General features: G+C 43.8%; 1 protein-coding gene across 4 annotated transcripts in view; it reads right to left on the bottom strand.

Moving 5' to 3' along the window:
- Positions 1 to 485: 485 nt before the first annotated feature.
- Positions 486 to 17,262, bottom strand: part of TAF6 (TATA-box binding protein associated factor 6) — a 58,007-nt gene continuing 41,230 nt past the window's right edge. For 3 of the 4 annotated variants that reach the window (XM_085888006.1, XM_085888009.1, XM_085888007.1), the window contains exons 12-15: positions 8,481 to 8,606; positions 8,218 to 8,391; positions 7,935 to 8,126; positions 487 to 4,189 (exon numbers count right to left, since the gene is read on the bottom strand). In XM_085888006.1, the coding sequence (XP_085744132.1) occupies positions 3,719 to 4,189; positions 7,935 to 8,126; positions 8,218 to 8,391; positions 8,481 to 8,606 (963 nt within the window). In that variant the 3' untranslated portion in view covers positions 487 to 3,718. Of the gene's footprint in view, positions 4,190 to 7,934; positions 8,127 to 8,217; positions 8,392 to 8,480; positions 8,607 to 17,262 lie in introns of all 4 variants that reach the window. The other variant, XM_085888008.1, reaches the window with a different exon arrangement.

Genomic DNA, 17,262 nt, shown 5'->3' with positions numbered 1-17,262 from the left:
TGGAGGGGTGGAGAAAGCATGGATTTTTGGGAGATTAGCAAGGATGGAAAGCTTGCATCCTGGAGCAGCTGATGAGGGTAAGATGGATGTGGGAGAGAGAGTGAGAGAGAAAGAGAGAGTGAGAGAGTGAGAGAGAAAGAGAGAGTGAGAGAGAAAGAGAGAGTGAGAGAGTGAGAGAGAGAGAGAGAGAGAGAGAGAGAGAGAGAGAAAGAAAGAAAGAAAGAGAGAGAGAAAGAGAGAGAAAGAGAGAGAAAGAGAGAGAAAGAGAGAGAGAAAGAGAAAGAGAAAGAGAAAGAGAAAGAGAGAGAGAAAGAGAAAGAGAAAGAGAAAGAGAAAGAGAGAGAAAGAGAAAGAGAAAGAGAAAGAAAGAGAGAGAAAGAGAAAGAGAAAGAGAAAGAGAAAGAGAAAGAGAGAGAGAGAGAGAAAGAGAAAGAGAAAGAGAGAGAGAGAGAGAGAGAGAGAGAGAGAGAGAGAGAGAGAGAGAGAGAGAGAGAGCTACATGAGACGTGAGGTTGTTTAAAATAAGAAAGAAAAGAAGAGGCCACCGACCTGTTTGTGAGAGAGGTGTCAAATCTGACAAAAGAGTAGAATTTATTACACGCCAAGCAACAGGTCAAAGCAAACTGCAGAAAAAGGAAGTGAAAAACTCGCACTCGCCCGATTTTTCAGAATCAGCTCATGGAACTATTCACAGCAGTAAGAACCTAAACCATTCCACTCTCTGTGTCCATGTAACCTTTTACTTCCTTGATGCATCATTCACACCCCAAGATCATAATGAGCATCAAGTGAAAAAGCAATTAAATTTCAACGTTTTCTTTTATTACAACTGTACTGCAATCAAGGTAATTAGCTGTAGGTGAATGTTGCTTTATTTTTAATTGCCCAAACGATTCAAGCATTTGAGTGCACATCTCCCTGGACATAACTCAGGCATTCAACGGTCTGGCTTCCTACTCTGCTTGGCAAGCTCACCGCTTGTGGTGTACAAAGACACCCACATACCTGGATTTCTGATTTCTTCCACTAACACAATGGAACCTTCTCCTCTCCCAGTGGAGGCTGAAGTGACTCAAGGCAATGTCTTACATTTAGTCTGTGTGTCATGCAGTATTCCATCCCAGCGATTGGCAGACAGCAGCTGCATCACTCTCTGCTGATATGAAGTTGATAAGATGATGGTCTGATGAATGGAACATGTCCTTCATTCATAGCAAATCATCACCATAAAAGGTTTGCACTTTACAAAACCAAGAGCAAGAAAAAAAAACACAGTCATTCTCATTGTAATTTTCTTTACAGGAGCCAGGCTCATGAAAGAGCAAGGTATAACTGACAGCGGGACAAACATCAAGTTAATGAACGAACAGGAATGAGGGGAAGCAACTCAATCTGGAAAGTAAAATGGTTCAGTTAGGAAAAGGTTAATGGAGGCAATAAAGATCATATTGCTGAACGAGGAGTCGGAGCTGCTGGGATTATGGGTTTCCTGGGTCAAAACTAAGATCCAGGTTTCAATGACATATTGGATGCTGCTATCTTGTGTGTACCTGTTTGTGGTGAGGATGTTGAGGTCACGGAGAGATTCACTTCCCTTGGCAGTGATATTCATGTCTCTGCTGGCTGTGAACCACAGGTCAATAGACATCTGGGTCATGCCTGAGGAGTCATGGATTCACTGGATCATGATGTGTGGTGCTGTTTGTATCTGTGCAGGACGACGAAAATCCGAGTCTTCAGGTCCTTGGTGCTTCCAGTCTTGCTCAATGGATGTGAGACTTGGACTCTGACCAGGGATCTGAGACGGAGACTTAATTCCTTTGGCTCTAGGTCTCTTCGGAGAATCCTGGCTATCGCTGGTCAGACTTTGTGTTCAACTCGTGGTTGCTGAGAGAGACTCAAATGAGATTTGTTACCTGTATTGGCCGTGAGCATCAACTGCGGCTGTATGGACATATGGCTCGTTTTCCTGACGCTGATCCTGCTCACCAGATTATCTTGGCGAGGGAGCCTCATGAGCGGAGGAGGCCAATGAGCCGACCACGTGCCTCGTGGTTGCGGCAGGTTGATCAGCATCTCAATGAGATGGGGTTGGGCCAGGCATCTGCCTGGGGGATGGCCAGACGGAGGCCCCGAGAGTTCCAGTGGAAAGTGGACGCAGTGACGCGCTGCTCCGGCGCATGCTCCCCATACCTGACCTGACAATTTATGAAAAAGGAGAGATTATATATCCACACTTACAAGTTAAAAGAATGTTCGCACATCATTATACGTCTGTGTTTGAAACGCCAACAGTTTCGCATGGAGAAGCAACTCTGCAACAGATGTGAAGGTTCATATGAAGTGGACTTGATAGAGACAGACCATTGCAATGCTTCATGCAATACAAAAAATGTTAATCAAAACATGTCTAAGAGGGATTACACACAAGCTCGGGGGGGGGGGGTGGGGGAAAGGAAAAAAAAAAAAGAGCATGACAAATTTCATGATAAAATTTTCACAAATATTTTACGGTACGAGTATTTCATGAGACCAACTTCATGAACAGTGCCAATTTTTTTAAAATAGAAATAATGATAACATATTGTCACATAAACAGGCCCCACAACAACTGCTTATCTGCAACCACAATTGGTTTGGAGACCGAACACGCTGAGGTTACTTGCCTCAATGATGACTGGCTTAAGGCCAAATTTGACATCGGTGTTCTGCGATTTACACTAGTTATCTCCAAAATACCAATTCAATTCCTCTTCAACGATTATCAAACGTTCCAAACCGGTCTTGCGAGGGAAGTACAGGAGACAGACACGTACACATGCCTTCGGGAAATGAAGCACCAGACAAACAGCAATCCAGGTCGAAGACTATGCATAAACAACAACAAAAATGGCTTTACAATACATGTTCCCTTCCAATGTGATATTTTAAAAGTCTAAAAAGGGCATAACTCTGCAAAAAAAAGAAAAAAAAAGACGGAACACCCTGAAACTCGAACTTGTTCTGTAACTGATAATACATACAGCCATGTTCCAAGTTTCAGTTGAATACGTTAAAGACATGGGAAAAGAAGGCTGAAAACGCACAGGTGGGATGGACGGATGGACAGACGGAGAGCAACCCTATAGTCACCTCCGGTGAAACAGGTAGGTGCTTAAATTCCCAGCACAGGTTGCCCCATACCGAGTAACAGCATTGAGATGCAATAAGCGGAACTGACCGTGATCCAATTGGTGCCATGGAGCATCATGGTCCAATGGTCCAATTACACATCCCCTTGCTCGTCGCCAATCAGGGAGGCCATGTGGGAGGGCAGAGCTTCTTCCTCTTCTCGAGGGCGTGGAAAGGCGTGTTGCAACTTGGACTGCGAAGCGTTAGTCTCTCACCAGGCTGCCGACCAATTCAGCATGGGAGAACGAAGGGAGAAGACACCTTAACCTTTTCTGGACATGAAAGGTCACAACACCGTCTTCCAGGGGCACACAATCAGGATGACTTATTCCTATCCAGATGCCATTAACACAGGGTAGAAAAGTCTTAAATCTACACAAACACAAATGGAGGTCTATACCTTGATTCTAATAGCATACACATACATACACACAGCAAAACCTTCTCATTCAAGTTAACACTGTTGATCAGGAATTGGTCATAAAAGGAATGCTCAACATGAGCCTGAGATTCTGCCATAAAAATTCCCAACCAACCCTACAGAACACTAGCTGTTTCCACCACTGCTGTTGTTGCCACTTGTGCCACTGCTGCTGCTTCCTGCTTGCCCAGCTGTCCCCACTCCAGACCGGTCTTGTCCACCATCCACCTCACCAGGCTGACTGGTTGTAGTGACAACACTCTGACTGTTTCCTGTTGTAGCAGCCTGGGTAGATGCTGGTGCTGGTGTTGCGGCTGGTGCCGGAGATGTCACAGTGGGTGGCGGTGGCTTCCTTAGCATTACCATAGCCTGACCGTCTGTACCTTCCTGCTTCACGGCAACTAGTTGTGTGATGCCTGGCTGGGAACTTGGTTTGTTATCAGTTGTCGGCGGTGGCAAAACAGACACCGAGATGGATGGGGATTTTGTCGTCCCGATATGTCCTGGAACAGAAGACCCTGGAGCAAGGAGCTTCACGACCGTTGGAGCGACACCACCAGGAGAGGTCATTATTGATGGTGAAGAAACATTGAGGATCTAGGGTTTGTGGGAAGTAGAAGAGTAAGCAGGAGCAGCATTTGTAAGTTGTCGCTCATATTAGTCTGGCACAATCTATACTTACAAAAATCTATCTGTATATATATGTATGTGTGTGTGTGTGTGTGTGTGTGTGTGTGTGTGTGTGTGTGTGTGTGTGTGTGTGTGTGTGTGTGTGTGTGTGTGTGTGTGTGTGTGTGTGTGTGTGTGTGTGTGTGTGTGTTCCATGCAAGACTACATATTTTAAACTACAAACTCCAAACTCAGGGTACAAATGCAACTTTGTGTGGGGGGTAACATAGTCTATGTGGCCACAACCTCACGCGGGGTGTGGGTGGAAGGGAGGGGGGTAAATGCTCTACGTTAATGTGTACTGTGTAGCACCACCTGCTGGTGGTGACAGAAGGTATTACAATTTCCTTTGGCTACAAAGTGTTACTTATTCACCTTTCTCTTCCCACGCAATGCCGGGTAAATCTGTTCATTATAAATAAATATAAATACATTCAATAACAAGGAATGTCAACGCAGGAGGAGGCAATTCGGCTTCACTTGTAACCAAATGATCGTTCCTTTCAGCAGCAATATTGAGCAGACAGGAGAGCTTAGAAGTACGTGCACTTGCCTTTGAGCTGTCTCGTCTGGGTTCAAATTTCAACCCAACTATAAACTAGTGTTTTGCATACAGGGCAAAATCAATGTGTGCACCGTACATTGGAAAGACAGTAAGCCAGAGGAACAATCTGCCAGCACCGGTCATTGGTGAATATTAAAATTCCATTGGTGTCTTTCGCAGAGTAGATGAGTTGCCACTGGCAACCTGAACAAATTATAAATACCTGCCCTGATTGACTGCTGGGCAGTCAACGGAAAACCACCCAGCATAACCCTAGCCAAGAAATTGCTTTGACAGCAGCGAAACTGTCAAGATAACTTGGTTTGTTATTAGTTATGTACAAAAAACAAATGTACATTGATGACTACTCAAGGACATTAATTGTTTTTTTACGACAGAACCAAATAACCGTATTCATTGATGTTATTCTGAATATCTACTTTGTTGCCATCATGCAACTGAGCAGCAGCGACGTATCTTTGAAGCCGAGTGCCGACAACAAGTTTTCTCTCTCTCGCCAATTCTTTCAATCCAAAGCTCAATAATTGATGTAAATAACCTGCTTCTGCCAGCTTCTCGATTCAGCATCGCTCATCGCGCAAGTTAATCTTTGTTCCTGGACTCATGGGACTTGGCATAATTGTAAAACCTTCATGCGCTTTGCTGCCGTGATTATATATACTAGTACGTGCCCGTTAAAAAAAAAAAAATTAATTGATTAATAAATATTCAAACCGGGAGCAACAAACAACAACCACACAGGCCATTTCTTCGCTCTCGTGTGCCCGTACGTGCGTGACCCGGAAGTTCGCATATTATTCGCAGTTACGATTATTCGCAATTTAGTTTTAATGCCCAAATATTCAATTAGCGCCAACGTATTTTGTCTTTTCGCAATGTCATCGCAAGGAAAAACAAAAAGAGAAGAGAAGAGAGAGAAAAAAATTACTTCCTGGTTCGGAGCACACCAGCTCACTCTGATGTTACCGAAATTTATGCACCGTCTAATATGAAAACGATCATAACTTGGCGCATTGTGTATATCTATAAATGCGCATAAGAAATCGAGAAATTATTAGAATACACGAAGTCATCACTCTCTGGAAGTCCGTACGTTGTAACCCGTAATGGGGAACGTGACTGAGCTTCCCTTCCCCATCGGCCACGCCCACGCAACAACGTGTCTTGTCATTGGTTTGGTAAATAAATGGCCATAACATGGGAGGCACTTGTCCGATTAATATCAAACCTTGAAAAGGCACTTCCTCAGGGCCCCAGCAATATACCTGGCAAGTTTCAATTAGATCGGACCAGTGGTTGTCGAGAAACAGCGGTCACACACACACACACACACACACACACACACACACACACACACACACACACACACACACACACACACACACACACACACACACATTGCTGGAATTATGGATACATATATATATATATATATATATATATATATATATATATATATATATATATATATATATATATATATATATATATATATATATATATATATATATATATATATATATATATATATATATATATTTGTTGCAGTTCTGGGAACCGCATCCCTCCAAAGCAATGGCAACCATCATACAGCAGTCCCTAGAGAGTTATTCCATTAACATACGTTCAGACAGACCCTTCCCTTTTGTCTAGTGGGACAAAGGGACAGTGCGTTGTGAAAACTTCATAGCGATGTCTGATAAATCTCTGCACTCATTCCTATTCTTTTTTTCTGCTCTTAGTCCTGAGGTTAATCCCAGCCACGTGCACCCTTCACTGTGAGATGGGTCCTCAGCGAAGGCCAAGCAGGCATTACGCCGGACACCCCTCTGCAGAAATCACAACCTGCCGAACACACGTGCAGCGGTAATTTCCACCCAATGGACAGAAAGCGCACCCAACACGACGCCCACGCTGCACGCAACACGTACCGAGGATATGGAAGAAGCGGCACCCTAAATGCTGGCAACTTGCAAAGCGCACGTGCCTGCGCCCTTTCCAACCCATTTCCAAATCCCCATCTAATAATTATATCTATATCCTTCCAATCCAAATCCACATTTAATACTTGTGTCTGTCCTCTCTTCCAATCTTTTCCCTGAATTCATGACACGCACGGCCCTGGGGTGGTTTATCATCGCACTGTACGGGGCATGCTAGATGGCGGGCGGACCTGCGCGCTAGCCACGTGCACAATGGCGGACTCGCGTGCAGCCGTGATACTTTATCATCGTGCAGAACGGGGCACGAATAACACATACGAGGTCCGTCTAAAAAGTAACGGGACTGAGCTTTATTCGCAACGATCCGTTCCTTTTAGCCGGAACGTCCTTGGCAGTGTCGCTCGGCTGCATCCAATCCGGTAAAGTGATCCCGTCCAGTAGAGTGATCCGGTTCGGACAAGGTGTACTGAGGGCGTGTCCCCTGGTAATTCGATCACATGGTTATTTTTAGGTAACCGGATTAACTAGACGGAGGACCCTAAGTCACGTGGTTGAGTTATTGGGGTTCACGGTCGGTTAGCGACCCGTCGCGTCACGGAATTATCCATGTGCGGACGGCCTGCAATTCCGGGGAGTCTGGTGGGAATCGAAATAGCTTCCCCCCTTGGTGGGCTTCTTACCCGACCCCTGGCCCGCAACAATATATATGCACGCACGCACGCACGCACGCACACACACACTTTTCTCCCCCCATTCCACCGATCTTTCCCTTCGTCTAAACTCCCATGTTCAAGTATGCTTAATTTTTCCTTGCTGTTTTCACTTTGTCAGCGATTCAGGAAACTCCATGCTGTATACGTCACTCGTGGTTTATTTTTTTTAATAGACATCCATCTGTTTTCTTTTTTTTTAATTATCATCACTATTTTAGATATAGTTCTTCATTGAGACTTGCTTTTGAAAATGTCACCAAAGGCAGTTAGTGAGCAGGTGAAAACTCAACCTTTTACACTGCAAACATCCTATACGACTAGATTTCCATCCCTAGACTTTTATTTTACTGACATGATGTAATCATAATTCAGAAAGCAGTGGCTCTGCATTTTAATTAAATTTATACATGTTGGAAATTGTGCTGAAAGCCAGTGAAATACCCTGACATTACCTGCTGAGTGGCAGCAGCAGCAGAGACAACGATGAACTTGGGATGTAACGAGGTGGGCTCGGTAGGTGTGTTTGGGGCAGATATCAGGGATGCTCCACCGACAGCACCAGGCAGCTTTATAATGGTCGAGGTACGCGTGGGGTTCTGACATAGCTGTCCAGTCGCCTGTACTACCCCAAGACTTGTCTTTGGCTGGGACATTAGTTAAACAGCAGTTAGAATGATGAGGGGATAAAACAAAATTTTGCGAAAACATTAGGAATTAGAGGTGTTCCAACCACACCTGTGTGAAGGTGAGCGTAGTACGGTTGATTTGAAGGCCCTGAGAAGCGACCTGCGAGCGTGCTTTTATGACGTGTGTACATAAAAGAGACCCGAGGTACCCATAATCAGTGCGGTATGCTTCCTGGTTATCCGGTGCCAGGCGCACCTTTGCCAGCAAGGAGGCACAGTGCTTCTGCAGACAGTGTAAACACCACAAAATAACTGAAAAGATAAACTGAGACAAAGAATACAATAAAAAGAAAAAAAGTGGGCTGGAATTACCAGCAGCAGGTTCTGGACATGCTGTGCACCAATCTTGTCAATGTTGCTGATAATTGGACCTTCGAGTACTTGGCGGATACGCTCCCCCTCTACGGCCATACGTTCCAGCACAAGAGTTTTTATTACCTGAACAGTCATGGGAGGTTTCTTTAATTGTAACAAAAGAAAGTTAATTCAAACTGAAAGCATTACATCAAAGAATGGATCGTTTATGGCAACACCTTCTAAATGAGCGTGCCACAATAAACTGGTTGCTGACAGTAATACATGCATCACAAATTATAGATGTGCAAACTTGAGACGGTGAAAAGGCAGATTAAAATACAAATCCATCTAATGTAGTTTGAACTGCAAAGAGCAAGTAGATATTGCAGACCTTCACCAAGACTTGTTCTGTGTGGTGTTTGATGCCGGTGTGTTTGTCTCTCGACGATGCAATGACAATGTTGGTTCATGTTCATACAGCAGACCAGTAGACAAACAGACCAACAGACCTTTTCGGTTTTAATGTAAAAATTCATGTTCCAATCATATGAATTTTATAGACGTACCTACATTCTTAATCGATGAACTCGCATTCTAATTGTACAAACTTCACAGAGGTACTTGGTTGAAAAAGACAACGTGTAATACTGGCTACCACCAGGTGGCATTTGTGGCCTATGTCAGCACATTATGTACAGACAGATAGACGGACAAACAAAAAAGAAAGACATTATTAGTATATGTAGTCATGGACAAATAATACATAATTAATAGAGGTACTCACCATCCAAAAAAGTTGATCTACGTAATTAAGACACACTCAAATGGGTCGACCGAGGCTTCACCCTCCTCTATCCCACCCTTCCGAGACAGATTTTTGGGTTTTTTTTAAGTATCGACTGATATCAAGTCAATCGGAAGAAAATTGCCGATTTATCTGACCTTGACCTTTTTATGATGAGCTCGAAAACAATAGGCTTCCAGCTCGCGACAACCTCGACCACGTGGTTAAGTTTTGTGAAGATCGGAGTAAAATTGCGTCCTGTTGGTGACTGACATGCAGATAAACAGACAGACAAAGAGATACACATACTCAGGAAACAAATATACTTGCCAATCTTCAATTTCGCAAGTACAGTAATACTGTAACCAGACTTACGTCCCCTTTCAATGCCGCTACGTTACCAATACCACGCAAGACCCGAGTTGCGTCACCTCAACTTGCACTTACGTCATTTTAAAGACATACCCTTTTATTCTCGAGCATTTTCAGAACTCACAAGACTGATAAAGATGCCAGAATACATCGCTAAAGCACCAAATTGGAAGATCGCAAAATCGCCAAAAGAACAACTGTACTTTGCGTTGCACATCAACAAATGTCCTGTACTGTAGACTGGTTTTGAGGCATTGTAAAAGTGTTACCTTAAAAGAGAAGTTAGATGATTTTTTGTCAAATGGATGATGTTGAACGTGTCGTTGATGTTGCTGGGTTATTAGGTTTGCCTCCGACTCTGATGAGCACCATGTATAAAATGCCGACATTCATTTGAGAAGGACGACGAAGAACAGGTACCGCCAACCTTGACCGCTTCTGGAAGAGCTATATTTTTATTTAATATATGTCTGGTAATCGTTATTTTTATATATTCATTTATACGTATGTATACTTGGATGCAGCTCATTCATCAAAAAAGGGTAACATCATTGGTGAAAAGCAAAATATATTAGGTGAAGTGGCAACTTTAGGAAAGTATTCCATTAATTCTTATTCTGGGGCAACCCTGTCCTTAGGGCGGGAGTACCCGCAAGGCACAGTCTTGGAAATGCACTTTATAATTTTTGCCATTTTTGAAAGAAATTTTACTTTTCACAACATATCACACACTCAATATCATGAGGAAAGCATGTGAGAAAGATGCCATACCGTAATAAATAATACTGCAATCACCGCTGTGAGATATGAGGAAACACAAGGCGAGGAAAGCGTGTGATTTGATGCACCACCGAGGTAGACCATTCTTTGTTAACGTGGAGAGACGTGATAACAGACACGAATAACGAACTGTACTTGGAAAAATGGTCGTACCCAATTGGTCAGTGTCGTGACCAATGAACGAGTGAATTTTGGCGACAGCGACAGCTACACAACCTCTACTATTTCCGATAATGGAGTAGATGAGAAAAATTGCTTGGATTTGCATTGTTTTGATGTTGCACTTTTCAGGAACGCATGCTCAACGCCAACCGGGGTCTTACAGTAACAAACTAACAAATTGACCGAAATACACTACCTTCTGGCAAGGGTAAAATAAATCTACATGTTGTTACGGAACCGGGGTTCGAGATTCAACATGAGGGGGACTTCTCAGACTCTTCCCAACCTCCGGCCCTGCAGGCCGCCGCAACACGGATAAGCCCATGGCCCATCGGGTTGCTAAGCAACTATAGACGGTGATTGGCAATGCCAAACATGGCAGGCTCCTCGCTCTTTTACAAACGCGTTATCTTTTCCGGTGGTTTGGCGGTCAATTGAGGTTCGTGCACTCAGTGCGTACCAGTCCATTTATTTGTACGGTCGAGCAGAACCATGCAAAATAAAAACAAACATGGGGACTGCAATGACTAATTATGGAGCCAATCGAAGGGGCAGGACATCCCATATATCTAGTCTTTACACACTAAATCAAGCCAATGTAGGAAAGGATGACTCGAGCAGGAAAGAAACGGATAACAGATCAATAAGCACTTTTTTTTGCATACCAAGTTAAGGCTTGTGGAAGAGCTAACACACAGAAGCATGTAACAAGGCAGGAGACAAGAGGGGTGGGAGAGTGAAGCACAAAATAGTGGGGAACAAAGACAATAGATCTGTGGAAGGGAGAGGGATTGGGTGGGGTACACGGGGAAAACAAGATGGTACTACAGGGACTTACAGGAAGGAAAACAGGAAATTTGAAGGAGGTGTGTTTGGGGTGGATTAACAGGGATAGTGTAGATCAAGATTTTGGATGGAAGAAGATATGAGATGATGGTGAACAGAAGACCTGGAAGGAGGTGTGGGATTGAAGAGTGTGTGGGAGTTTGTTCCAGAGGCAGGAAAAAAAAGAGGAATGAAAGAGTGAAGGTGAGCAGTGATTCTTGATTTTGGCAGTTTCACCAGAAGGGATTTTTTGGCGCACCTTGAGCGCCCAAAGGAAATATAGGGGGGACATATCACGAAATAGAGCGGGTGGGGGGGGGCAAGGCCGGAGAGGAGACGGTAGAAGACAGAAAGACCACCGACCACCCTCTGGTGAGAGAGACTGAGAGACCCAAAGCCTTGGTTTCCACAGTGTGAAGTCGAGCTAGGTGTGAGGGAGGAGCACCACGCCAGAGGGTGGAGCATTATTCCATCAGACTGTGGATGAAAGCTTTGTACGTGGTCAGGAGCTCAGGTGTGCCAAGGAAGGACTTTGCACGACATAAGATATCCAGTCAGTGACTGCCTTTGGAGGCCAGCTTGAAGATGTGGCTTTCCCAGGAAAGATCATGTCAGATAGTGAGACGCAAAAGCTTGAATGAAAGGACTTCATGAGGATTGTTGAGAAAGTAGATGGGGGTGGGGGGGGGGGTCAGACGGTCCTTATATGCCTGGTGTTGGCTTAATGGTCAGGGTGGTGAGCTTTGGGATCGTAGGGTCCTTCAAATCCCGCTCAGCTGTTGAATTAATACCAGGTGGGGTTAACTCGGCCTGTCATCCTTCCGAGGTCAGCAAAATGAGTGCCAGCATGCTGGTATACTGTGTCGGAGTGGAAACCCATCCTGGATTGTGCCCAATAGCCAAGGAGACTGCTTAAGCAGCATCAACGCTCTGCAAAGAGTATGGTCCTAATCTCCTCCTCCTCCTCCTTTCGGAGAGACATATTGAGTGTGTGAGATATGTCAGGATTGAAAGAGATATTCCAAATGATTGAACAGCTTGTGATTTTATCCAGGTCTGCAGAGAGTAAAGATGCTGCTACCTGCCGATCAAAGGGTAGAGTCATCAGCAAAGAGATAAAGAGGATTTTCCAGGGAATCTGAGAGATCATTGATGAAAACCAGAAAGAGCACAGGGTCCAGAGCACTGCCTTGAGGAACTCCAGCCTGGATGGGAAGAGGAGATGAGAGAATTCCATTAAGAGCCAAGCATTGACTGCGACAGGTGAAGAAGTCCACGAGCCATGAGTGGAGACTGCCTTGGATACCATAAGAAGACAACGGAGCTGTTAGGGTTAAAAGAGAACCGAACTGTTTGGGTTAGAAGAGAACCGAGGTGCTAACAGCACAATCAGCTGTTTCTTTACAAATACAATCAATGTAATCAGTGGCACGTTTTTACAAGCAATAATCAAGAAATCATCAAACAATACAGGTGGGCAAAGACACATGAGCATGAAGAGAGAAACTACTCTTCGCACTTTTCCCCTTCCCCAATCTTACCTTGCCCGGTTAAGCACACAACATGGCATTAACAGGATTGTACCGAGCAAGGTGTAGGTTCGGCCTTCGACTCACTGCGGTACACATCGACGGACGTGTGCCAATCCTGAAGCAAGTAAGGAATGAGGAAAAGCAGAAAGGTGGAGGTGCGATGTGTGCGATATATGCTTAAAGAGGAAAAGATGCATATGCAAAGTCTCGTCCGGAAGGTTCAAGAGGCAAATCGTTGATAGCTCTTCTAGAATCGTGATTCCCTTCATGAGTCGAGGTTGATGAATCGGAGTTCTTTGGAGGACAGAAAGAAATGGATAGTGTACGTCATTCTGGAGCTATCTTCCCGTGTGAGGGCCTTTCGGCTTGTCAACCTTTGCGCCTCTGCGTCACAGCGCCACTTGCCCAGCGCTACTTGCCCCAGTCTTGGCACAGCTCGTCTCGCTCCAGCGCGATCGATTCTGGCAAGCGACTTCTCCTCGGCACAAACAGGTAGGAAGCTTCTTACTTGGGTCCCCAGCATGCTCCAACAGCACGGTCAGGCAAGCAGGTTGTTCCAGGATCTCCAGTGTTATTACCTTCGCAAACTTTGTTGCGAAGGTTATGTTTTGATCGCTGTGTATTTATTTATTTATTTGTGAATATGTATGTTTGTTTGTTTGTTATTCGCATAACTCCAAAAGTATTGAACTGAATCGCAGCAAATTTGGTGAGATGATTGGTTATTATCCGAGGACCATTTGATTAGATTTTGGGAGCGATTGGGTCAAAGGTCAAGGTCAAGGTCATGAAAAGGTCAAAATCGTCTTTTTACCATAGCGCGGTCAATTTGTATCCAATTTGCATACAACTAATGCCAAAATGTTCGGAAATCAATGCCCCATCTTGTGATATGTGACATGACACAATGACGTAATAACCCTTATCAGCGGTTGGGAGTCAAAGGTCAGGGGGGGGTCACGACATTGCAAAATGTGCGGTTTTAGTCATAACACGGTCAATTCTTATCCGATTTGCATGAAACCAACACCAAAGTATTGACTGTTCTGTTCCCCACACTCTAATACCAATTACAAAATTAAGAGTACAAAGGTCAAGGTCAGGGTCATGTAAAGGTCAAAATCGTTATTTTGCCATAGTGCGGTCGATTTTTATCCAATTTGCATGCAACCAATGCCAAAATGTTGTGAATTCAATGCCAAATCTTGTGATATATGATATGACACAGGAAATTTAATGTTTTTAAGCCATAATAACACATATGAGATGGCAGATGTGGTATGGGATTAAATACCCTCACAATCAATGGTTTCTGGGGGGGGGGGCAAAATGTAGCGTTGGCGAAGGTATGCGCTCTACTGAGTGCCCGTTCTAGTTCTAACAGCAGCGAATAGTCTGGCGTTCCACCTTTTAAGTCGCTTGAAAGGGGCGGAGACATGGGGGAGAATGGGTCAGAATTCTTGGGAGGTGGAGTTCCCGGGGGAAAAGGTCGTGGCTTGCTCTTTGACCTGTGACAGTGCACTCACCAGGCAATGCCTCCTTTGGCTGTCAATCTTTCTCCAGTTGAGGTCCTACCCAATTCAATGCTACTACTTCTTTAACAGGATTTCCTGCCCAAATTATTTGAAAACTGGGACGTTGTCCTTTCCCTCATTGTCTGAATTTTAGATTGTCCGTGGTGCGGTGTCTTATCGTGTGGCTGTGTGTGGTGGTGTATGAGAGGGCTAAATAAAGAGAGAAAGGAAATTTACGAATAGCGGGTGCACCCGGTATATAAATGAAGACCGCTAAATGGTAATTTGGGAGAAAGAAAGCTGAATTGCACTGTGTGATGCATGAAATGGCAACCACCATATGCGAGACATGAATATAAGAGGAGGTTTTGGAGCAGGAATAAAGGAATGACAAGAGGGGTATAGATGAAGAGCAAGAAGACCTGCTATACTCTGCACAATACATTTGTCCTGCTCCTCTCTATACAATGTGTGGGGCCTGTGTGACACATATACCAACAATATAACTAACTAGGGAACTCCTACGCGTCATGCATGTTTGTTCACCCGGGGGACGGTTGTATAACCGTCACAATAAAATGCATTGGAGATTATCAAAATGCTCTATAGATGAACTTCCTTTTTAAAAAGCTTCTTGTGAAAGTCTTTTCCACAGTACACAGCGACTCATCTTCTAAGCCAAGCAAAATATTGAAGTGTGCGTGAGGAGTGCAAGCCACCCCATGTTTGCATACACATTTTGTGTACGGCACATGACTGTGGGCAACATGTTAATGAAGATATCCAAGTTAAGAGCCACAGAGTCCTATGAACATGGGAATTACCACTTCCCCAAATTTTTAAGATTACCTCTGAAATCCTTTCCACACACAAAAAAAAAGTATCTCTTGACCAGTAATTCTGGGCTAAGTAAACCCAGCACGCAAGAGATCCACGGAAGACCTGTACAAGTTGCAAGATCAATTTTAACACCACACAAAATTACTGCGCAGAAGAAACTAAGCAGCACGATTACCTTCCAAAAAAAACCCCTAAAACATCTCAATAGACATCGTTTGAGAAAGTTGAGAGCACCATAATCAGAAGTTAAGTTGGTGGAAGGTACGTACGAGGGAACGGAGGGAAGTGTTTTGATTGGTCCTCGGATGTCGGTGAGGAAGGGAAGCTCTCTCAGCACACTCGTGTATATCATAGTGATGGAGTTTGCAAGCAGGATTGATAGAAGACAGAAAAAGTATCAAATAAATTGAAAGGGAAAGTTCTGGTGTCTTGTGAAACTCCGGCCTACCTTTACGGTCTGGAGACAGTGGCACCGACAAATACAACAACAGAGACTGCAGGTCTGTGAGACAACTGGGTCAAGAGGACTGCGGGAGTGAAGCGGGTGGAAAGGACGGATGAAATGAGGAAGGAGATTGGTTAAAAACTAAAAAGCCAGCTGAAGTAACCTGGACACTTGGTGCAGATGGAGGAAGAGAGAATGGCAAAGAAAGCAGATAGGTTGAATAAGGTAGTGGAAAAAAGAGGTAAACCGCAGCTGAGATGGGAATATTGCGTGAGGAGGGATATCGATTAGGTTGGGGTGGTTGGGGAGTGGAGGACGTTGGCTGAGGACAGAGGGAATTGGAGGAGTATCATTTTCAAGGAAGGCAAAGGCTTGGTACCATTGGATCTCATCCCTTATAAAGGGAGGAGGAAGAGGAAGAGAAGAAGTTCTATGAATTAATTGGTTTAATACTTTCAGAATACTTATTTTGAAACTGTAAAAAGCTTTTGAAAAAAATATATATTCTGCATATGCAACTGGGATATGTTTTTGAACAGTACACCTTTGACTTTGAAAAAACAAAGCAGTACTCGTTTGAGGGCTAATGCCAGTCTGCATTAGGCTGACAAAGTAAACAATGTATTTTATCAAATAAAAGTTGACAAGAGAATGTTTTACCACTAAAGGAAATAAGATATGGCCATTACCAAATTAAATAACTGCTTGAATGAAACAAGCTGTTGCATCATTACCCTCGCCAGAGGAGAGGATATTGCATTTGGGTCTGTTTGTCCGCAATGAACATATGTCTATTAATTACGTATATATTGAAATGTGAGCACGGCGACTAATTATGTTCAATTGGAACGCAAGTACGTACATTAATTACACACTAATGAAATGTGAGTATGTATATTAACTAGAAGGGCACTCGGTGGAGCGCATACCTCCGCCACGCAATGCCTGATCAAAGAGAACATATCGGGCCCAATACATTTTTGAAATATCCGAATCATCCGTATCCGTCCACAACTTTTTGAGATATTGTGCCACATATTAGTTTAGCCCCATCTCTCAATGGTGAAGAATTACTTTTAAAATTATCGGATCCAGATTTGGATCTTCACCAAAATTGAATGAATTCTTCCTCGTCACACACCCAACTTGTCCAGCAAGTTTTGTCCGAATCTGTCCACAACCTTTTGAGATATCGTGCGACGTATCATTTTTGGTCCCATCTCTCAATGGTGAAGAATCGCTGAAAAAATTCTGGTTGCCGGATCTGGATCCAGATCTTCACCAAAAATTAAATCAGTTTGTCCTTGTCACACACCCAATCCGCCCACCAAATTTCATCTGGATCCGTCCACATCTTTTGAGATATCCTGCACACAAACAGACAGAGAGGGATGAAAACATAACCTCCTTCACCGTCCGTGGCAGAGGTAAATATCTTGCTATATAGTGTATTTGGCCCCATCTTTCAAAAGTGAAGAATCACTTTAAAATTAAATAATTCTCATGTCCAGATCCAGATTCGGAACTTCACCAAAATTGAATC

The sequence above is a fragment of the Eptatretus burgeri genome, chromosome 7 (assembly GCF_056783735.1).
Source record: "Eptatretus burgeri isolate ZD-2024b chromosome 7, Ebu_testis_v1, whole genome shotgun sequence".
Lineage (NCBI taxonomy): Eukaryota > Metazoa > Chordata > Myxini > Myxiniformes > Myxinidae > Eptatretus > Eptatretus burgeri.
This window is presented reverse-complemented; position numbering and strand designations above follow the sequence as displayed.